The following is a 23,675-nucleotide window of genomic DNA, read 5'->3' as shown; positions in this document are numbered from 1 at the left end:
TTTGTCACATGGTCGCTATGTAACAAAACCGGGTCCAATCAAAATCGCGTTATTATAAAAACGTTTTAACATTATAAACTTCCCTAATTTATTATTCATTCCTTAAATCTCTACTGGACAATCATGTTAAAATTGATCAATTTAAGCCAAATAACACATTCAGATACATGTTTTATTTGACAACATATACACTATGCTTCTAATGAGCATGTTTCGATAAAGTTTTCCCAGGCCTAAATAACACAATAGCAAAAAAAAACTTAAAAAAAAAAAACTATTGAAACAGAGCGGGTTACTCACAAGTGCATTTGAGTACTGAGGACACACTCAAAAAGGGCTTATAAATACAAATAAAATACATACAAATACTTTTCCACAACACTGAAGAGGGTTTTGGCAAACAAACTTAAAATACACAAAGTAGGATTGTCAATGTGCTTACGCCAGGTAATAGCAATACAAGAATGATCTACTAACAATGTGTTCCTATTAAGGTAAGGTAAACCCATATCAATTATATTTTATTTAAACTTGTGATTCAAGCCCATAACAATAGGATGGTGTAGTGCTTGATGTGTACAAAACTGTATCTAAAAGTTGAGGGATCTTAAAGACATACAGTGTTGTGAATAAGTCCTCTAAAATGAGTTCTACTTTCATCTACTCCTAAAAAGAACCTAGTCAGTACTGCCGTTCCCTTCCAACAAAATTAAACATTTAAATGTAGCTTTTCCTTCACTCAGAGTAGATTCAAATGATGCATAGCAACTGTATTTTTATATGCATAACTCCAAATCAGGATCGTATTCATGCAATAACAAACTGCTTGTCATCGGTAACCTCCCTCTCGTTTTCACAGTCATGGCGGCCATTTTGGTTTCGAGCAGATTGGGTCTGGTCCTCTGGCCGAGCCGTGTCGTCAGTGGACTCCTGCTTCAGGGGCGGGCAGCTGATGTTCCGGACAAGGGAAGGGTTTAGAGAAAGGAACGTCTGGTTCTTCTGGTTCTCGGAGTGAGTGGCGACCGCCGCCTCGCTGAAGATAGTGTCGGAGAAAACCGCGGTGAAATCGAAGGGGGAGCCAAACAGAGACTCCACACAGGAAGTCTTGGGTTCAGATTCTGCTGCGGCCACAGCTGGGTCTCTGGGGGGCTTGACTGGCGGCACGGGCTCTTTCAAACCCGTATGCTGTCGCTCGTCCCGATGGGCTGAATCCTCCCCGCAATCCTCGATCTCTTGAATACCGTTGGCCGGCGAGATCGCAAGGTCGATCTTGGCTCCCGCCGCCACCCTGCAGTCGCTGTTGACGCTGGAGCGCCGCGAGGACCCCTCGGCCGTAGAGATGACGCTGCTGGCCCGGGGCAGCGAGGACGGGGGTCGCGGCCCCCTCAGGCGGACGTCTCTCCCCAGCGGGGCGGAGAAGCAGTTGAGGCAGCCCGACGCCGAGGACGACTTACCCTGGACGTAGAGGACCGTGATCGGGGAGCAGGCGGAGGCTCGGGGGGTCTGCTCTGGTTTACTCGCCCCCGGAGGTCCTTCGACCGGTTTGCCGCCGACCGTCTCGACGGCGGACAAGCGGCGGGCGATCTTCCCGCCCGAGCCCCTCCGGATGACGCTCATCCGGCACGGCCAGACGTCCCCGTTTGCCGCCTCTCTCGGTCTGTGCGTGGAGTGGCTCGCGCCAGGCGTGCTGGTGGTGGTGGGGATGGGCATGGGCAGGGAGGAGCCCTTGGACGCCTTGTCCCTGTGAGCCGGGCGTCCGTTTCGGGGGGTGGAGGTGTCGCAGGGGGGCTGGCAGGAGGAGGAGCGGCGGGATGGATGGTGCTGGATGGGGCTGCTTCCGTTGGACCACGGCTCGTTGTCCAGGCTGAGGCTGAACTCACCGCTGCTCTCGCTCTGGGCACGACTCCCCACGCCATTCAGACCTGGAGGAACCGGGGGGAAATGTTGTTATATTGTTATCCCCGATTTTGAAATATCCTAATTGTGTCTGAATTCAGACCTGGATGACGAGTGAGGCAAGACAGAGAAAAAGCAATTCGGTTATTTATTCAGGGATTAAACATCCCAATCATGACTGCGTTTTATTGTCTCTCAACTGCATGTGAGATTATATCCTTGACGTGCCATTTTGCAACGCCATTATTAACAAGAAACCTTTGTGCCATAATAAAACCAGTGTAATGACATGTCTTTGCCAACAGGTGGCAACATTGCAAAACTGTTCATATCGCCGGTGACTACTGGGGGGGGGGGGGGGGGGGGGGGGGGTTAAAACAGAGATTAATCTGAATCAAGGCCATGTTTATGCTGGATGGATGGATTTACATCCTAATTCCCGTACTGCTGCTTTATTCATCTGTATCGCCATGGCGAATCCCCCATAATAATCACTCAGTCTAATTGCTCACCGTGGTTCTGTAAGTCATCGTTGTCGTCGAAGCCAGATGGGACGGCGCTGTCATTAGAATCCTTGTCTGTGGAGCAGAATGGGGTCAGAGGTCAGAGATTGACACCCCGCCAGATGGGTGTGGAGGAATGCAGAGGTGTAACTATTTCATAATTCTGGTTAAAAGCAAGAGGAAAAAGCCGCACCAATAGAACAACTGAGATGTTATCATTCCCGCCTCAAAAAAAAAACCCTGCTGCAAAAAATGTTAATAAGATACTCAACAGATAAAAAAGAATAATTGTGGAATGTAACAATACAATGACGAAACGGAACATAAAAAGGTTAGCCAATGGAACGGTATTCAGAAGGCTGCATGTACCTGACACCCAGAACTCAGAACATTCCGGCACAGCTGATGGGTTGTTGGTGGTGAGATGGCAGGGTGTGGTGATGACAGAGTGATGAGGATGGATGATGGACGAGATGGAGGAGGTGAGGGAGGAAGAGGTCAACGTCTCCTTCCCATCCTCCTCGCCCTCTGACCCCTCCCCCTCCAGCTGCTCTGAGCTGGCACCCCATTGGTCCACGGCCAGGGCCGAAGTGTCCATCAGGTCATTAAGGGCTTGGAGGAGGGAGGAGTGAAGTGGTGAGAAATAAGTTGAATTTGAGTATGCAGAGTGGCTTCCTTAAACACGTCCTCAATCCCCCACCCTCGTCCCTTTTCAGGTTATCCCATTGAGACAAATACAGTATTAAATAAATAAACAAACACTATATCCAATCTGTAAGGCTTGCCCCTCTGTGTCCCCTGGCTAGCAGCTCCCAGGGAAACAGAAGCACGTGCAGTTCTGAGGCACTCCTGCAATGCAGTATTCCCCTGCCCTCTGAGTGGACTGTGCTGTGCTGCAACCTTCAAACCAACTGCTCTCCATATGCTGTTACTCTATAGTTATGCAGAGGGCAGATATAGTCAAATATCTCTGAACACACAGACATTTAGATTTAGCTTCTGTATAGATGATAACATAATGGACATTGGATGGTGGATGGTCTAGTTGTGTGATTTTCATGTTAGAAGGGTATGGCTATAACAGTTGACCTTCATACAGTAGCTGCATTTTAGCACTGATAATGGTATGCAGGAATGTTGCCATGAAAGACCGCTAGCGAAAAGTGATTAAAAGAGCTGTGGTCTAAATCACTGCAAACTATGCCGAGCTAGTCTGCGAATAGCAACCAAGGCACGACAAAAGGAAGACATCACTGCGCGCTTATGAGGTTAAAGCACAAACAAAACAAACGACAGCTCAGATGATGTTCGGCAGGCGCCGATTGGTCGACTGTGTCGCGTTTCTTACACATGGAGGAACGGAAGACAGACTTGACTTTGTCCCTGTCCTTCAGTCTGTTCCTCATGAGGGGAAAGATTTTCAGGGCAGACACTTTGCGAATGTGTGAGGGAGGAACAAGAGGGAGGCAGAGGTGGAGGGGAGAAATTGGAGTGAGGGACAAGGGAGGGAGACGGGGAGGAAGGGGTGGAGTAAGGAGAGAGAGCGGGAGTGGAATGAAGAGAACACACGTGAACGCACAACACTGACAGAGGAAAGCAAAAAAGCACACTTCTTCGAGAGCAGGGTAGACATGCCAGGTTTTTGGGTGTTCACAAACATGGACAGTTTATGCATGCCATGTCATCCAATCCTGTATACATATGTGTACTGCAGGTACTGTATGTATGCATGTATGGGCAGAAGAAAACTATTCAGTAAGACAGAAAGGGATAAGCAATGATTTTGCTCGAGTATTGGAAAGATAATTTATTTTTATGTTTATTTTCCCTCTGGGGGTGGAGGGCATCTATAAAAATAGGAGAGTTCTCTGCTGAAACGTCCTCAAATGACGACGCAATGGCTGATGTCAAAAGCCTTCTATCTCCCTGTCCAATGGGAGGTGGCGGGGGGACGGCCCTGTCGAAAACAGCTCCGCCCACAGCTGTCGTAGATTGGTTAGGCCATTTCGGCCCGGCCTATTGTGGCCTGGCCTGGTGTGGTCAAAGAGGTTATACTCACTGCTGCTGCGGCGGCGCGGCGAGATCGCGTCGGTCACCGAGGTGGAGGCAGAGCCCCCGACGAAGGAGCCGTCGTCCTGGCAGGAGGAGGGGACGGGGCCCCCGGCGGGGCCCTCCCTGGAGGCGGAGCGCGTGGGGGGCGGGGAGCGCTCGGACCCTCGCTCTCGGCTGCGAGGCTTCATCAGCTTCCTCATCTTCAGGGTGATCCAGTTCCCTCGCCTGGAGGGTTGGAAGGGACAGAGAAGGGGAAAATCCCCCCACCCCCGTTTGAACATGTTCTTCTCGAGCCCGTTCTCTTGAACACGCCTGTCGTCCACCGCATTTGATTTACCCCCCTCAAACACTGTGTGAATTTGGCTGTCGGACGTTGTGGTAACGTGCAGTCGGTGTGGTTGTGTAATGTACGACGGTTGTTAGGAACGGGTTTCCGGTACCTGCGTGGAGGTGACGGGTCGTAGAACTTGTACTGGTCCATGATCTTCTCCTCTAGCTTCTCCTTCTGCCTCCTGAGCTCGTTCAGTTTGTCTCTTTGAGGAGGAAACAAAAGCCAATGAGATACACATACAGTAATCGTCTCCCAGTAAAATAACACCCAGGCTAGCATTAGCCAGAGGTTAAAGGAGGAGGGGCGATTTGGACGTGTTTACATTCAAGAATAAACACTCACCGGTCTGATTTAGCGCAAGTGTCTGAAAGACTGCTCCTTTAACATCTCAAAAACAATAAAGTTGTGGTTTTTTGGAGAAACAACGAAGGCGAAGCTATAACGTTTTCATGATTTACACTCTGCCTTCATAGTTATTTGCTGTTAACAGATACAATATCTCAGTGAGATTCATCTGGTCCAGGCCAATGTGTTAAAAGAGATGGAGGGAGGAAGAGAGAGAGAGAACGAGAGTACGAGCGAATTTTAGGTCAGTAAATTTTGTTTTTAAACCTGGCACATCATTTATGTCAGACAGCATCAATAATCCACGACTCGGCTAAACCGGGAGCTCCACCGGGTATGCTCAGAGAGTAGCAGAATATTTTGGCTCCCCTAAATAGAAGGATGAGGATGCTCTGTCTGTGTTGTTGGTGCAGAGGGGGCAACAAAACTCCCCAAGCAATTCTAGCACAGTCTCCTAAAAAGTGTTATGCTTCCAGATGTCTTAAGAGATAGTTATGAAACCTGGTAAAAACTTGTCATGAAGGAGTTACATGCACATAGCCTCACTTTCTATACCTATGTCAACATGCATCATGTTGTATGTAGAACACTGTGAAGTAGAACTCGAGTGCTGTAGCGTTGACACTGATGACGTGTAAGGGTTCCATACATGTACTGTCTCTGTTCTACGTGGAACAGGTCTTTGCTCTCCATGGTCTGTTCCAGCAGGGTCCGGTTCTGCAGCATCAGGGTCTGGATCTGGTCCAGAAGATGGCGGTTCTCCTCCTCGAGGTTCCCCTTCACCTGTCTCAGAAGCTGCACACGGAACACGGAACCTCAGCTTGAGAGCGCACGGCTCATTTGACGACCATCGAAATATCCACACAAACGGATTTTACTCTACCAACGACTAGAAAACAGTGAAGAAGACACAATTCGGTATCCAAATCTTGGAATTCCAATCAAAGCCAATCTGTACCTCGCACTGGTTGGTGAGCTTGGTGGAGGTGATGTCCAGCTGTTGGTACTGATCCTTGAGCTTGGAGAAGTCCGACTCCAGCCTGGTCTGGTCCAGCTTGGTGCTGTTCAGCAGGCTCTTCAGGTTCTTATGGTCGGCTTGGAGCTCTTCGTTGTCCTTCACCAGCTGGCGGTAGGTTTGGTTCAGCCTGAGGTATTATTAGACAGTATCTACGTATGAGAGTTGGGGAAGGTCTACGTACTTGTGTCAAGAGTGAGCTGCATGTGAGTGTAGTTGTGTGTGTGTGCGCGCGTGTGCATATGGTGTGTGTGTGTGTATATGGTGTTTGTGTGTGTATATGGTGTGTGTGTATGGTGTGTGTGTGTGTATATGGTGTGTGTGTATGGTGTGTGTGTGTGTGTGTGTGTATATGGTGTGTGTGTGTATGGTGTGTGTGTGTGTGTATGGTGTGTGTGTCCTCCTCACCAGTCCTTCTCGTCCCGGAGCCTGCAGCACTCGGAAGCGGTGGTCCTGTGCTGCTCCTTCTCCAGGGCCATCTTCTCCTGCTCCTCCTTCAGTTCCTTCTCCAAGCCCTCCAGCCTGGCTCTCTGCTGCAGCAGAGTGTTGTACCTGCAGCACACACACACACACACACACACGCACAAGGACAAACAAGGACACAAATGTAGGCACACAGACTTTGTACATGACTTGACTTTGACTGTCACAAGACTAGTCATTTTCCAGGACTAGTCTTATTCCAGGACTACTTCCCCTGAGGTGACGTGTCCCAGGGGGGCGTACCTGTCCTGCAGGGTGCGGTGCTCCAGCTCCAGGCTGCGGTGAGCGTGCTTCAGCCCGCCGTGCTTCCCCATCAGCGCCTCGCACTCCTGGGCCTGACGCTCGTGCAGCGCCGCCAGACGCTCGTGGTCGCGCAGCAGCTGCTCGTGGACGCCACGCGCCTCCTCGCGCTCCCGCGCCACGCCCTCGCGCTCCCCCTCCGCCGCCGACTGCTGCCTCTGCAGCTGGGCGTTCTGGGCCAGTAGGGAGGCGCTCTGGGAGTTCAGCGTGGACTTCTCCACCTGGGAGGGAGGGAGGGAGAGAGGGAAGGAGGGAGGGAGGGACAGGTACACCACAAAACCTGGGTTCATAGACTGGACTAACGTTAGCGTGTGGTATGATGGCGAGTCACATTGGTGTGAGGTGAGGTACAGTCAGGTAAGGTGTGTGGTGAGGTACAGTCAGGTCAGGTGTGAGGTGAGGTACAGTCAGGTCAGGTGTGAGGTGAGGTACAGTCAGGTCAGGTGTGTGGTGAGGTACAGTCAGGTCAGGTGTGTGGTGAGGTACAGTCAGGTCAGGTGTGTGGTGAGGTACAGTCAGGTCAGGTGTGAGGTGAGGTACAGTCAGGTCAGGTATGTGGTGAGTACAGTCAGGTCAGGTGTGTGGTGAGGTACAGTCAAGTCAGGTGTGTGGTGAGGTACAGTCAGGTCAGGTATGTGGTGAGGTACAGTCAGGTCAGGTGTGAGGTGAGGTACAGTCAGGTCAGGTATGTGGTGAGGTACAGTCAGGTCAGGTGTGTGGTGAGGTACAGTCCAGTCAGGTGTGTGGTGAGGTACAGTCAGGTCAGGTGTGTGGTGAGGTACAGTCAAGTCAGGTGTGTGGTGAGGTACAGTCAGGTCAGGTGTGAGGTGAGGTACAGTCAGGTCAGGTATGTGGTGAGGTACAGTCAGGTCAGGTGTGTGGTGAGGTACAGTCAAGTCAGGTGTGTGGTGAGGTACAGTCAGGTCAGGTGTGTGGTGAGGTACAGTCAAGTCAGGTGTGTGGTGAGGTACAGTCAGGTCAGGTGTGTGGTGAGGTACAGTCAAGTCAGGTGTGTGGTGAGGTACAGTCAGGTCAGGTGTGTGGTGAGGTACAGTCAAGTCAGGTGTGTGGTGAGGTACAGTCAGGTCAGGTGTGTGGTGAGGTACAGTCAGGTCAGGTGTGTGGTGAGGTACAGTCAGGTCAGGTGTGAGGTGAGGTACAGTCAGGTCAGGTGTGAGGTGAGGTACAGTCAGGTCAGGTGTGTAAGCGTGTCAGAGTGTGCTGCGACGCGGCAGGTTCCGGTAGGAGCGGTAGCGGGAGCGGGTGAGGAGGGCCCCACCTGCAGGTTGGCGTTGTGTGTCTGCAGCACCGTGTTGTTCTCCTGCAGCGAGGCGGTCTGCCTCTGCAGGGCCAGCATCTGGGCCTGCAGCCCCTCAGACTGGGCCTCCAGCTGAGTCCGCTGGGCCTGCAGAGCCTGGCGCTCCGCTTGCAGGGTGGCATTCTGGGGGAGGGAGGGAGAGGGAGAGAGAGAGGCAGAGAGACAGAGAGAGAGAGAGAGAGAGAGGCAGAGAGAGAGAGAGAGAGAGAGAGAGAGAGAGACAGAGAGAGAGAGAGAGAGAGAGAGAGAGAGAGAGAGAGAGAGAGAGAGAGAGAGAGAGAGAGAGAGAGAGAGAGAGAGAGAGAGAGAGAGAGAGAGAGAGAAAGGGGGGGGGAGGGGAGGGTGACAAGAGAGGGCCAGGATCAATATATGATTACTCAGTGTGTTGACCCACATTGCTCATGAACTGGTTGTAGTTCCACTGTGAACTGGTTTATAGACTGATACGGGTTCTAGTTCACTGTCACTGTCTTGCGTAAGGCAACAGGCAATCCTACAAACACTACAAGAACATGAAAAAGTAGTAGAATGGATGGAAGGAGGAGAAAGGTTAACTGGTGTAGCCAGTAACTGTGTGTTTACACTCTGATTGGCCGTCTAGCTGATCCAGTATTAATCTCGTCCACTCACGTTCCTCTCCACCTCGATGAGGCGGTCCTTCACCCGCAGCAGTTCCCTAGTGGCCTCCTGGCTCTCCCACTGCCATTCGCTGGCAGCCCTGCCACTCTCCCTCTGGGGGGCGGAGCCAGCGTCCGTCCGCTCCTCCTCGTTTCTCTGCTGCAGCGCCTCGTAGTTCAACTTCACCTTTGGAAGAGACAGAGAGAGGTCAAAGGTCAGACAATGTTTCACTGTTCCTTTTCTGAGGAGGGACAGACATCTTCACTTCTTTAATGTTAAAAGCCTATATAAAACATTTCTTGAGGTTGAGACTGAAAAGCCCTCACAGTCTTGAGTTCCTGGCGGAGCTGCTGGTTGAGGGAGGAGGACTCCTGCAGACGAGCCTCGAGGGCGGCCATCTTGTCTTCCTTGATCTGCAGGGACCTCTTCAGGGAAGACTCCAGCTCCGATTCCAGCATCTTGAACCTACTGGGGGGGTGGAGGAGCACAATTGTATTGGACTATTCAAGACCCCTGTAACATTTACTGAAGAATGTGTTTAGCTTAATGGCTCAGAAATAGATATTGAGAATCTTTCAAAATATTATAATACATCATTATTTTTCAGTTATATTATTCAGTATCCACATCTCACAGCCATAGTTCTAAAACTTTGAACCAGTTGGAGGGAGTCTGTGCAGACTGTATCTCTACCTGCTCTCTGAGGTCTCCTCATCGCTGGCTGGAGAGTCCAGGTTAAACACCTTCAGGTCCAGCTGGTGGGCCAGCCTCTCCAGCTCATTCTCTCTCTGCTGGCTCTTCAGCTTCTCACTCACCAACTCCTACAACACCCACACACACGCATGCCCACGCACAAACACACACACGCCCGCGCACACAACCAGCCCTAACAATCAGTTGGAGCATCTGAGGTAACTTTTCAGAAGGAAAATGTTTTATTCATGTATATCCACTTTGTTCTTTCAGCGCAATGAGTCATCAGGAAATGTTACTGTAGCTGGCTTTAACGATGCACACATCTCAGAGAAGAAACAATAGACAACATTTGACATCCTCATTTTATATCTCCGACGCTCACATCTCATCAAGACACCCCTGACGTGACACAGCATAGCCGGCCTCTCATTCAAGCGAACTATCCCTTTAACCAGCCCCGGCCCCTGACCTCTCTGAGCGTGGCCAGGGTCCTCTGGTCGATGGCGTTCTGCTTGGCCAGCTCCCTGTTGTCCCTCTCCAGGGCCTTCACTCTCTCGGCCGTCTCCCTCAGGCCCTCAGCCTCCTTTCCCAGGGCGCGGGCTTCTCGCTCCAGTCTGGCCACGTGCACGTTGGCCGCGTCCAGGGTGGCGTCCTGGATCTCTGCCTGGGGGGTCGGAACGGGACACAGTCAGACTGTTGTTCTGATGATCTGGATTCGCTTCCTTGCTCAACGGCACCATGGACTCGTGTGGCTACCGACGGCAACCGACGACAGACCCATCTGCAGAAGACTCTGACCCAACCACTTCCTCCACCACCACTTCCTCTACCACCACTACCCCTACTTCCTGCTCCTCCACTTCCTCCTCCTCCACCACCCTCCACATCACCATTTCCTCCACCCCCACTTCCTCTACCACCACTACCCCTACTTCCTGGTCCTCCATTTCCTCCTCCACCCCCCCCCCCCCCACCGCTGACCTGCTGCCTGAGCCTGCGGTTGTCCTTCTCCAGCCTCCTCTTGTCCCTCTCCAGGCCCGAGGCCTCCTGCTCCAGGGTACGGCTCTCCACCTCCAGCTGCTCCAGCCTCCGGGAGGAGATCCGGAGTTCCTCCAGCCTCGCCTGCAGGGCCTGGTTCTCCGCCTCCAGCTCCTGCACCTCCGCCTCCACGCGCTGGAGCTTACGACCTGGCCCGGAGGGAGGGAACCAGGAGACAGATGAAGAGGTGAATTTTTGATGACTCTTTTTGGGGGGCTTCATCCATCTCTAAAATGAGATCGATCATCAACGCATCCACAGATATCAAGTTCATCCCTATTTCTACGTCGATTCGGATATGTCCGCTCGATTACTAAATGTAAACGCGAGTAGTGCTATACTTCATCCATCCTCTAGAAACCCACCAGTGTTGTCCAGGGCAGCCTGTAAGCGCTGGTTCTCCGTGTCCAACACGCCGCACTTGGCCTGCAGACGCTCCGTGTGCTTGGAGGAGTAGGGCGAGCGGCTCGCCAAGCTGCCCCAGACAGGGCTGCTGTTCTTGGAACAGGGCGAGCAGTGAGGAGAGCCTTTCTCTGGCGCTTCCAGGTCGGGGGTCAGGTCTTTCAGGCCCCCTTCCTCCTCCAGCTGACCTTTCTCCTGCTCCCGAGGGTCCATCTTCTCCTCCAGGGTCTCGCTCTCCCTCTCCAGCCGGGCGATCTCTGCCTCGGACTCGTCGCCGTGGGGGCACTGAAGCGTCGACGTGTAGGAAAGCGACGAGTCGTTCTCGTCCATGGCGGCGGTGTCCCTCGTCTCGTTACGGCCTGGCAGGGGATGCTCAAAGGAGGCTGTACTCTGTGCGGAGCTGTGGATGTCTGCCGAGGGGTGGTTGTGGTCGTGGTGCGGTCGGAGGCGGCAGACGGCATTCAGGTCTTCGATGGTCCTGAGCAGGCTGCGGTTCTCTTTCTCCAGCTTCAGCAGACGACTCCTGGTCTTCTCGCTCACCTCCTCGCTCAGGGACTTCTGACCTGCGCACACAAACACACATCACACTTATGTCCGTCTTTCAAAATGATTGAATTCTAACTGGCTTTTTAAGTAGTCGGTAAACTATACAGTTTAACTATACAAGTCGGTAAACTATACAGTTTAACGACTTGATGTCGTGCGTTAACAGGTTTAGACTGAACCAGACTGGATTGGACTGGACCAGACTGGATCAAACCAGATCAGAACCTTACTCTCTGTGTTGTCAGGGCTCTTGGAGAGCTGCTCCAGCTCCCAGCCCAGATGCTGGGACTCCTCCATGCTTCTCCTCTGGGCCAGACACAGAGCCAGGTTCTCCTCCTGCAGCTCCTCGACACGCCTCCTGTCCACCTCCTTCTCCTGGGGGAGAGGAGAGGGTGAGAGGAAGAGGAAGAAAGAAATTCAAAACCCCTAACTGGAAGGTAGGGGTGAGGTGGCAAACTTTTCTGGATATTTGAACCCCAAACTCTTTGTTTACTCTGGTTCTTAGACGGTCAGAAAGCCAACCTGTTCCATGTCGTGGACCCGGGCTTTCAGCAGCAGACTGTGTTTTTCCAGCTGGTGCAGCTTGTCTGAGCGTGTTCGCCAGCCCTCCACCTGCTCCTCCAACACCGCCTTGGTCTCCAGCAGAACCTGGTTGTCCTCCTTCAGCTCCTGGTAGATGCAAACACGCACACACATCCGGTTACAACACATAACCACTGGCATTTATGAGGCGGAAACACAGCATCATCCTCCGACATTCGATGACGCTTGGATAAGGACGACCGACTTGGTTTGAAAACATTCAAACACAGATGTCCCACTGAGTCAGTACTGCCCAGCATGTCTTCTCTCCACACCTCCATTAGCATTACATTTACATTTACAATTAGAAGACGCTCTTATCCAGAGCGACTTACAGTAAGTACAGGGACATTCCCCCCCCAAGGTGAGTAGGGTGAACTGCCTTGCCCAAGGACACAACGTCATTTGGCACGGCCAGGATTTGAACTGGTAACCTTCTGATTACTAGCCCGACTCCTAACCGCTCAACCGCCTGACTCCCATTAGCATAGCCTGCCTCCAGACTGCTTCCCTCAACACTCTCATGAGCACAGCCTTCCTCCAGACTGCTTCCCTCCACACTCTCATGAGCACAGCCTTCCTCCAGACTGCTTCCCTCCACACTCTCATGAGCATAGCCTGCCTCCAGACTGCCTCCCTCCGTGCCGTACCTCCACTTTAGTCTTGTAGAACTCCATGTTGTGCAGTTTCTCCCGGGTGCGGCCCAGCTCGCTCTCCAGCTTGTCCGCCCGGATGGCCCTCTCCCTCAGGGAGTCCAGCTCGTCGCGGTACGTGCGCGCCGCCCGCGCGTCCGCCAGCAACGACGCATTCTGGAAAAAAATACCGGTGAGGGCACGCAGGTGAGGGTGTAGGTATGAGAGACAAAGGATTGTCTCTCAAAAGGAAAAAAAACGATTTGGAAAAAAACTAAACATACCTATGAAATGTGTACCATACAGGACAGGGTTCGAAATTAAGGGGGGGGTTTGACCCCTCCAAAAGAGGTTAAAACAACAGGTCGGGGGGGGGGCGATACATTTATATATCGTTATTACCTCTAATCGTAAATATTACTTTACGCCCTGGAGAAGAAGTTGACCCCCCTGATTTTCATTGTATAATTCACACTCTGATACAGGCTCAATGGTGAACTAAACATTGTACTTTCACATGAAACACCGAATCCGAAACCTGGCACGCGAATCCACATTAAGCTTTCGCGTTGTCCCACAAATGAAGAGGATGGCCACTGTCACTAAGCCCACGTCTAAACTAAACTACAATGTACATTAATCTCTGTGTTAATCTCGATGGTACACATAAGGGGGTCAATGTGTGTCACTAAGAGTTAAGGGTACAAGGTAACCTCCAGGGAGGGAGAGGGGTCGTGTTCAGTGAGCCGCCCAGCGGGGGAGTGACACGGGACGGGCGACATACTGGGACCAGCCTGGGTCCACCTCATAGTATGGATTCCGTTCGTACTGCTAGAAGATGCTAGATAAAGCTACCCCGACTGTTGTACCTCATGTTGAAGCCTCTTCAGATCAGCCTCTGTGTTCTCCAGCTCCTGTCTGCAGTCCAGCACCTGCTCGCTCTTCTCCTCTCTGGAACGGGGGGATGGAGGGATGGAGATGGAGGGAGGGAGAGAGTTATCTGGTATGCGTGGTTTGAACACGCTAATTATATTCACACACACACACTGTATATTGTCACACAGCTAAGCGTGCTGCCAATGGACACATATGCAAAAGCACACACACACACACACATAATCCCACAACCCCATCCTATTCCTTTCACCAAGTGAGTCGTTTAAATGTTTTCCAGTGGATGACAGACATTGGATGACAAGCACTTGATAGCTAAGCTGGACAGATTTCACCCACCCACCCATAAACACACACACGCCATTCCACCCTGTCTTAACCCTCATCTTCTCTGAGAAGCATGTCTCTCCCGCTTCATCATGCTATGCGTGACCGGCCTTCATCCCCTCATAGCCGAGAGCTTCCATTATCCGTGTTGTTTTTGCCAGATCCATCATTTGGTTGACAAGAATGTACTTCGTCCTAGAGCTATTGCATTTCCCATACAAAGCACTAGCACTGTGCTGCGCTGTTGCTATTGAAAAGCGCAAAGTCATGCCGTGTAGGGTTGCTTTATGATATTGCACAGCCCCGGGACAGAGTCAGCACATCCATGCTCAGACAATGAGCGAGATGGAGGGATGGATGGATGTAGGGATGGATGGATGGAGAGATGGATAGATGAGTTCAATGGGGGATTGTGGTGCTTGTGGTATGTGAGTGTGTGGGTGTGTGTGTGTGAGAGAGAGTGTGTGGGTGTGTGTGTGAGAGAGAGAGTGTGGGTGTGTGTGTGAGAGAGAGGGTGTGGGTGTGTGTGTGTGTGAGAGAGAGTGTGTGGGTGTGTGTGTGAGAGAGAGAGTGTGGGTGTGTGTGTGAGAGAGAGGGTGTGGGTGTGTGTGTGTGTGAGAGAGAGTGTGTGGGTGTGTGTGTGAGAGAGAGAGTGTGGGTGTGTGTGTGAGAGAGAGTGTGTGGGTGTGTGTGTGTGAGAGAGAGTGTGTGGGTGTGTGTTTAGCGTACATAGTGGATGGCCGATGTGGGTCAATAATGTTGCAAGTCCATGGATCCTGCCAAGGCTTGTAGTAATCTGGGCCAACCTCCCCCTAGGCATCTTATCCTGCGCGTGTGTGTGTGTGTGTGAGTATATGTGTGTACGTGTGTGCTTGTGTGTGTGACAATCCGTATCTCTCTCTCCTCCACCCTGTATTGGCACCATATCACGGTTGGCTCACACTTGAACCATGCTCAGATGAAAAAAAAAAAAGTGTGTAAACAAAGTATGTGTAAAGTAAATCTGGACCAAAGAAGAGTGTGCGTGTGAGTGTGTGCATGTAAATGAGTATGCATGTGCGTGCAGTACAAGTGTGTGTGTGTGTGTCCCCTCCACTCACAGCTCCTGTCGCAGGCGTCTGATCTTGGCCTTGGCGTCGGCTAGCTCCACAGCCAGGTGCTGATGGGCGCCTGCCTGCTGCTGGTGCATGCTGGGACTCTCGCTGGGGGACTGGGCGTCTGGAGGAGAGGGCGGGGGGCTCTCCCTGTTCAGCATGAGCTCCACTATGGACTGGGGTGGGAGGGTAGGGGGGTGGGGTGGGGGGAGACACAGAAACACCTGACATTTCTTCTACTGCATCCCCAACGTTTCATAGGTCAGACTAGGACAGAGAGCTAATCATTGACTTCTACAGCTCCGTCAAACGTCTGACACGACAACGCTGCCTTTAGCGTTGCGACACACTCTCAAGGTCTTTCAATGGCCTTCTCAAGCGCTGACATTCTACTACATTTCACACAGATTCCATTTCAAGGCATCCGAACCATCCCCTGCAGTTCCGGGGGTTGCATCTCTTTACCAAACACGCTCCTACTCTGTGCGGGCGGCTGTGTCGGGGTCTGTACCTCCAGCTGTGAGTCCCTCTGCTCCACCAGCCGTCTGAGGTGGAGAGCCATGTTCCTGGACACCGTCTCCAGGTCGTCTGGGTGAAGGCCGCTGGCTTCCAGCCAGTGGAGGTCCAGAACGCTGTCCTCACAGTGGGTCACCTGATTGGACAAGATTAGAGGGTGGGGAGGGAGGGAGCGGAAGATGTCAAAGTACTAAAGAGAGACTCCATATACAGTGTTTGATAAGCGTTGGGATTATCTAATCAAACGATATCGGTTGTGGGTGTAATCTGGTGATATAATTGGATTGAACAGCCACGGTCGAAGAAAGACTGAACCTCACAATCTTTCTAAACAACCTAGATCTTCAAAAACAGCATGTCAAGGTACAACGTTTGGAACACTGTTTGTTTACGCTGTTGTGACCACGACAACAGTGCGGGAGTGTCTCTTTTGACACACTTCATTGACGGATCCAAACTTGGCAGTCTGCAGACTGCACTCTGCCCCTTCAGACCTGAGGATTGCACTGGAGGGTTGAAGTACTACAGACCTCCATGCTCTGTGAGCATGTATTGTTTCATACACACTGTTCGTTCCAGAACATTCCAATGATTTCAAACGGGTTGTTAGTAATTCTGTTGAATTTATGGTGCCATCCATTTTCAACCCGTATGACTTTAACTCCATGTGATCTTGTTTACCTCAGGGAAATTGTTTGGTTATTCTTATGTGCAACTGGAGAAAAATCTGTTTAGAAATTGTATTTATGAGCCTGCACAAAGGACATGAAACTGGGGGTGAAACTGAAACATGAAACGTAAATGATTGCTGTGAGCTCAGGTCACCCTCCAGCATGTTCCACCACTGAGGAGAAGGATTTCGAAGGAGAAAAACTAAAGAACACACACACACAGACAGAAAGAGCCTGTCTGTTAAATACCTCTTGGATGTGAACTGCTATGGCAGCTTTCGTGTCGAAGTCGAGTGTCTGGATCCGGTCAATGTACTCCTCTTTCTTCTCACACTAAAAAAGACGGGGAGAGAAAGAGAGATTAGAGTGGAAATGAGTCTGGATAGCCTGGGGAGGGGACATCCTGTTAGTGGGGTGAAAACAAGGTCCCCCCAATCTTAATATCGGAATTAAAAATACAAACAAACACACACTCACAATGACACGCTGCGTCCCCTCCCCGCCCCACCTTCCCCGAAACACACACACACACACACTCACCTGGACAGCACACCCCAACAGCAACAGCAACACCTTCTTCATCTCCTCCAGGCCTTGCTCTGACAAAAAGAAATGTTCCATTGGAAGTGAGAGATAAAAGGGCAGAGAGAGTTTGGAACTGGAATGGTGGTGTGGTGAATTAGGGTCAGGCCACGCCCGAGCCCTCCCAGTCCCTCAATGCCACCCAGGCACGTCACCCTGATGGGGAGTGAGATTCAATAATACATGTCCCAAGGGAAAAGGGTGAGTCGGTACTGGGAAAGCACATCCTAGTTCGAAGACTGATTTGAGTGGAGAGAATCTACAAGTACAAACCAATCTTAAATCACACACCTCCCACTACCTAGTACAGCGCTGAAGGAAAACCATCCCCCTTCAAGGCAAACGCATCGCAGTGGAATCATACAGTAGTTCTGATTCTTCCTCGACATGGACGACCAGCAGTGAAATGAAGAGGCCAGAGAAGAGGAGGGCAGAGAGCAGACCTACCCGAGTGAGGTGACTTCCCAAGCAGCAGCACGTTAGGAGGGGGGATCATGATCAATTGCCTCAGATTCTCCTACGGAGGGAGAGAAAGAGCGATGAGAAGAAGGGAGGGGGGGGTGGTAAAGAGGAGGAGGAGGAGAGCAGGCAGATAAAGGGACTTTCCATCGGGGAGACGGGAGCACAAAGACGGCTGTTTGGGGTCCAGCCAGAGCTTGCTCAGTAAGAAAGGTTATGTATGTATAGCTGGCTAGCGCTCCCCTTAGACCAATGCAGCATGGATGCCTACAGATGGAAAGCGGACATAATGGCTCAAGGGCTTTTTTTTTGTTTTTGTTACTGCTGTTGCCTTCTCGTTTTCGTTTGGGGACTGTTGAGGAGGTTACAGTGGGTGTATAGTGTGTGTGGCATGGTAATGATGATGTTTAATTGCTCCTCAGGAGGAATGGAGTGACCCCCTGAAGTTGAGGAAACTATTACAAACTCCCCAGTGAGAGAGCTCCAGTCTGGGGAAACTAGCCCAGCTTTAGTGAGGTGAAGTCGACCAGCAGTCACATTTTCCACAGAACGCCAGCCATTACCTAGGAGGAATGTTTAGCATACTAGACTGGATGCTTTGCCACCTTCTCTCTTCCTTAAACTCTAGAAGTCTTGTCAGAAAGAGTACCAATCCTACTATCCATTACAGTAAATCAGGACTTTCGAGTGTATTGATACAGAAAGATTTAGATTTGATAAAAACATCTACAGATGAAGGAACCACATCTTCAACATAACAGTGTGAAACCGACTGTGGTTCATCAGTTAGATAAGACCTCCAAACATGACATGAGAGAAAGAGGGGGATAGAGAGAGAGAGAGAGAGAGAGAGAGAGAGAGAGAGAGAGAGAGAGAGAGAGAGAGAGAGAGAGAGACAGACAGACAGACAGACAGACAGACAGACAGACAGACAGACAGACAGACAGACAGACAGACAGACAGACAGACAGACAGACAGACAGAGAGAGAGAGACAGAGAGAGAGAGAGAGAGAGAGAGAGAGACCGAGAGAGAGAGAGAGAGAGAGAGAGAGAGAGGAGTGGGCTGCAGCAGTCTTCACTTGCCACCTGAGTCTGAAGGGAAGTAATTCATGATTTTGCTTCAACTCTGTGTTTTCTTTCCCCTTGTTTTGCTGAGTAAGAGCTTGGAGTGATGGGAGTCCCCAGACTCTCGTCCTGCCTCTGGGGAGAGAACATCACTGGGATGAGAGGCTGGGCTCCTCAAAGATATACATCAGTCTTCGGAACGGTCTGTCTCATCGGTTTCAAAACAGAGCCAGCCAATCCGTTTGTGGTGAGATAGGCGTGCGATACTGAAGTCTATCTCCTTGCAAATGGATATACGCCCAGTGCTTTTGCTACAATCAATCCCTGTCAATGACGAAGAGTTAGCTATTTAAAAAAAAACATACCAACAGTTATGGCGAAAAGGACGATTTCCGATGTTTATCTGAAATGGGATTGTCCTAATCCCTTATGCACACAGCGGACCAGTGGTCTCCCCAATCCTGTTTTTTGGTCTCTAATGTCACTGTCACGTCTTTTTTATTTATCACAGAAGCTAGCTCTATCCTACAGAACATGCTAGTGGACTAGATGATACGGTCTGGTGGTCTCAAATGGGGTCATTTCAAAGCTGTGTGTCCTGGGTCACTGCAGTCTATAACACACACACACACACACACACACACAGCCTAACTGTAACTCTGCAACTGGCCACACTGGTGAATGCACAGATGTTTACTGGGTGGATGATGATATTTAGGCCAGGCGTCTTAAGAACAGCCTGACTGACAGGCTGATGTACTGGGCCATGCCAGGCCAGGCTAGTCCAGGCTGGGGGAAGAGGGGGACAGTGAGACAGATGTGCACAGAGCTACTCCCTGTAGAGAGAATTAAACCTTGCCTTGGTTTAAAACAAAGCTCTTGCCGGGGTGTGTGTTTCTGGATGTGCGTGTGTGAGTATGACAGAGAAAGAGAGAGAGAGAGACATAGAGCCTGTGTGTGGGTCAGTGAAAGTGTGCGTCTTTGTGTGTGTGCGTGTTTGTGTCCCAGCCTGTGATTGTGTGTGATAACACTGAGTGACCATTCGGACCAGCTGTTGAAATACATTTAAATGTTCCATACAGTATTAGACAGAGGAATGTCTGGTAGACGGAGTTTATGAGCTGAAAGTTTTAGGATGGAAAAACAGGCACAGAAAGATTGAACTCACCAGGTAATACATTTTGATTTGACGGATCAAAACCGCCAGGTTCTGGATCCTCTGAACGGAGTCCATGTTCACTTTGTTTACACACTCAAGAGAAGATTTGGGATTTCTGAAAACAATATAAAAATGATTTACTGAATGCAGTCACAGTGCACAAAAGCAAAATAAACAGTTAAGGTGTTTGTGATGAGAATGATTGTATCTGTTTCGGTATCTGTTAGCCTTGGCTTCAAAAACTCCATTAAACCCAACATTAGCTTTTCATCTCATTCCTATTTTAGACTCATGACTTGCGTCATTCCTCCTGGCTGGATTGGACTGAGGAGAATTCACAGCCAAAGGGGGCTGGAATCGGACTGCTCCACCCAAACAACTACAGCAGAAACAAGTCTTTCATTCAAACACAAACATTCCATGATCCTTCCATTAGCTATAGTACTGCTGCACCTATGATTGAAAACCAAACAAGAAATATAAAGATGTTCTTGCCATTCTCCCATTGGCACCTACAGTAAATCCACAATTTACACAGAGGAATTCACACAACGTACTATATATGGTGTGGAACTGTGAAAATATTAGGAGTGAGCTCATGTGGCCTCATCTCAGGTTAGGCACTGCGGCTGTCATGTTTGACACGACCTGTTTGGCACACAGATTCAGGACCAGTCAGCCAGCCAATCAGGTCACCCAGGCCAGAGATGGACACAGTGACCTTAAACGGCTTGGCTTCTGTCCAGGCTGTTCTGACAGAAAGTCAGCCACCAGTCAGTTAGTCAGTCAGTTAGTCAGTCGTCCAGTCAGTCAGTCCTATCTCCATCACAACCATCTGTGTGTCCCCCCTCTCTCTCTCTCTCTGCCTGAGAGCACCAGCAACAAGGTTCTATAATCCCAGAGAGTCTCCCAATCCAAGGGATTATCCCTAACCCAGCCTAGCATTGTGTTCCGTCTTCTTCTCCAAACTGTTATTCTGATCCGGGCTGGGCTTCCCTGGCTGGTCTGGCCAGACGACCTTTATCCTCCAGGACATGGCGTCATCATATTTTCCCTCCTCACTTAGGAAACGCATGTGTGTTGTCATACCCTCAGTTTATGGGACACTCATATTTCAAACCACTGTCTATTACTGTAACATACAGTAAGATTTTATACAACCACTGGGATTCATATTGACCCCCCCCCCTTCCACCACACTTCTTTGTCTGTCATATCCAAAGACTGACAAAGGGCCTTCGGTTTGGGGTAATTAGAGGTGCTGATAATCCCTAAACCACAAGGCTGCCACCCCAAAAATAATCTACCCCCACATAATCTCCAAAGACTAGTAGATTTGTTATGATGACCAACTATGGTCAACACACACCTCTACTACCAAACCTATTATGTAACTCATTCCAAGAAAGTTGAATAGCATTTGACAGGACAACGAGGCAGTTTTTAGACCACAAAACTCCCCCTTCACTCAAAATTAACAATGCAGGCACTGTTGTGGGGGCACATGTTGCCTGGTTGAAGATTGTCACTTGAGGCTTGATACTGCATTGAAAACAGCTGGAACTAGGGACCAGAACGTCTGACATTCAACATTTAAATGAAACACAGTGTGACCCAATATGAACCGGAGGAAATCACTACATTTAGGAGTATCACTACTGTCAGTAGCTAACAGCGAAGTCAAAGAATGTGAGCCAGACATAGGTCATTGTGTCAAATTATGACATCTTTGAAACATTAATTAGTATGAGCACTGCTGACAATGTTGCATTCAGGAGTTTACATCCAGGCAGCAAGCCAACATTGACAATATCAGTGAACAGCCACCAAGCCAGGCCTAAACTTACATTTCATTCATGATCTCGTTCAAAAAGACCCCGTCCAGCAACTCAGAATAATCAAATTGCGTGGTATCCTCATTAGGCCCAAATGTCTTCACCTAGATAGAGAGAAAACGTATTATTCAATTGATGCAATTCAATTCATAGGCTACTATTGTATCTGTACATGCAAATTATTCAAACATATCAATCGGTTCTTACCCAAGTGACAAGCGGGCTCAGCATAAATTGCTTAAGGTAGGTGGGGAAAACCTCGCTTTCCATCTCGATCGATAATATTGACAGTTTAAAATCCTCAATCAGACATTTGCCCTGTCTTCAAAAGAAAACGAGGCTTGTTTTATAGATAGCCTACAAAGCAAGCTTCATTCGGACCATCCGCTTTCTACAAAGTTCTGAATGAAACACAGTCATTGTAAGGAAGCCGGTGCAGCATTTCTCGTGGTCGATAGGGATCCCGTTGCGTTAGTAAAACTATTTGAGAATTCAAGTAGCTCCCTGCTGCAGCCGCAGCGAAACCGCAATGAACTGTAGGCGTCCTTGGTCAGCAAGCGTGTAAACTTACTACAGATCCATCAAATGATTTCAAAAGATCCCAGCAATCTAGCCGCGACAAGGCATTGTTTGAAAAGAATTCCATCGGTATTTTCCCGCAACATTTACGCATATCCTTGTCTGTGGTCGATCCGCTATGCTGCAAAGGCATCGTCGCCAGTTCTGGCACCCCTCCCTCCCTCCCTCTGTCCTCCTCTCTTTCGATGGTTATCCCTCTTCCCCCTCCTGCACGCACGATTTTGAAACTTTAGGTTACAATGACACAACTTGACTTTTTATTTTGTGAAATATTTTTTTTTGTATTGGGCTGGTGATAGACTTACGCTTCATTTAAACTACAGGCTATCGCCTACATAAGGCTATACAGCCTGTGTAGTCTTTCCAAAGCAAGAAGTAAAATCACCAGTCTAATTATGTGGACACAATGTGGCAACTAAGCTATTACCCCAAACTGACCTAAACTCTTCGTGTTCACGTGTCTTAATAGCTTTCCCACACATCAAAAACTCCACAGAGCATTGAATCTACCGCACTTGCAAAATGTGCTAATGAAGCCATCTAAAATATCTCTGACCTTAATCTGTTGCCATAACAACGGTACCCACCACCACCCCACCCTACCCCTACTCATCACTGATGCAGCAGCCAGCAGAGCCCTTTTCACTCTTTCACAATGGAGGAGCGTCCATAACCTACACCCGTGGGACTACACATTTCACAAGTTTTTTTTAGAAAGGATCGAATTGTCCTTCTATTCGATTAACTATCGATAAGATAGGAAGCTGTAAAACATTTACGTTATCACAGGCAGTGATAAGTAGAGCTACTTCCTCTAAGATGTATAGCCTATAAGATACATTACAAGTGGGACTGATACAAAAAAAGAAACGACTAATTAGGTCTAGATTGTTCCTGTTAGGATTTTAATAGTTAACATGTTTTAACAATGACTGACAGGTAGAATGTTCTCTATCGACCGGTGCTGGTGCAAGGCCCTTGTTTTGAGTGTGGTGGATCCAGATTGATTATAGACAAACCTTTGTTTTGATCCCTTCTATCAATATTTTAAACAAAGACATATGATTAAATGAACTGCATCAGATTGGTCATTGAACAAATCAAACGTTTATTTTTATTTGTAAATTAATCATTGGAACTCTGAACTCAAAAGCTAAATACCAAGTAGGCCCATCTCTGAACAGTTTCCGCGAAACATTCTGGTGACAAATATGCGATTATGCCGCCATCATGCGTTTAAGATAAGAAACAACAATTTTCCAGACGGACGCTTGTTGGGTTGAGTCGCCTATGGCTAGCTTGTTCTTTGAGGAGGTCCGGTCATCCTGAACCATAAACCTGAGTTAACGCTCAGGCCTGTTATAAAGACATGCATTATATAATATTTAATCAACACATACTTTTAAATCCAGCATATTAGATCACCTTCAGAAGTCCATGAGCCTAAACCCAGTGGTTTAATGAACGTTTAATTACTTTAAATACCAATAAATAACATCGTATGTTCAATTTATTTGGATGTCTTTTCTGTTTTGACCATGACTTTAAAAGTTCAGTTTAGAGCCAATAGATGGCATCAACCCCTTTACAATGTAGTATGTCTACTGTGTTTGTGCTTCTGTCTTTTAAAGTAGAAACCAGGTGAAAGTATCAAAAAGGCAATACATTTTATGTTAACTATTAGTAACAACAGGCAATGTATAAAAACGTGACCAAAATACTTTGAAGCTCTTTTC

At 49.3% G+C, this 23,675-nt stretch overlaps 1 protein-coding gene across 1 annotated transcript; it reads right to left on the bottom strand.

Annotated features, from left to right (window-relative positions):
* Positions 1–180: 180 nt before the first annotated feature.
* On the bottom strand, positions 181–22,068 carry LOC124483687 (girdin-like). The gene is made up of 28 exons (XM_047044226.1): positions 21,568–22,068; positions 21,373–21,464; positions 19,535–19,640; positions 17,289–17,358; positions 16,800–16,858; positions 16,509–16,592; positions 15,584–15,724; positions 15,079–15,248; positions 13,627–13,708; positions 12,776–12,934; positions 12,066–12,212; positions 11,774–11,918; positions 10,961–11,560; positions 10,539–10,744; positions 10,027–10,221; positions 9,555–9,682; positions 9,188–9,329; positions 8,874–9,047; positions 8,205–8,366; positions 6,869–7,146; positions 6,551–6,694; positions 6,086–6,272; positions 5,777–5,922; positions 4,892–4,984; positions 4,459–4,676; positions 2,769–3,011; positions 2,409–2,474; positions 181–1,922 (listed from the first exon to the last, which is right to left on the bottom strand). Exons 1-28 carry the CDS (start codon positions 21,628–21,630, stop codon positions 808–810), a joined length of 5,415 nt encoding a protein of 1,804 aa, XP_046900182.1. The 5' UTR covers positions 21,631–22,068; the 3' UTR covers positions 181–807.
* Between the last annotated feature and the right edge of the window lie 1,607 nt (positions 22,069–23,675).

Source organism: Hypomesus transpacificus, chromosome 21 (genome assembly GCF_021917145.1).
Source record: "Hypomesus transpacificus isolate Combined female chromosome 21, fHypTra1, whole genome shotgun sequence".
NCBI classification, from domain to species: domain Eukaryota; kingdom Metazoa; phylum Chordata; class Actinopteri; order Osmeriformes; family Osmeridae; genus Hypomesus; species Hypomesus transpacificus.
This window is presented reverse-complemented; position numbering and strand designations above follow the sequence as displayed.

Excerpts from the sequence above, each read along its gene's own strand:
- LOC124483687 (XM_047044226.1), bottom strand. The coding sequence starts at position 21,630 with ATGGAAAGCGAGGTTTTCCCCACCTACCTTAAGCAATTTATGCTGAGC. Across the intron at positions 4,985-5,776 it reads GTAGAACAGAGACAGTACAT|AGACAAACTGAACGAGCTCA; the intron begins GTATGGAACCCT and ends TCCTCCTCAAAG. Across the intron at positions 3,012-4,458 it reads GCCGCGCCGCCGCAGCAGCA|CCCTTAATGACCTGATGGAC; the intron begins GTGAGTATAACC and ends CCCTCCTCCAAG.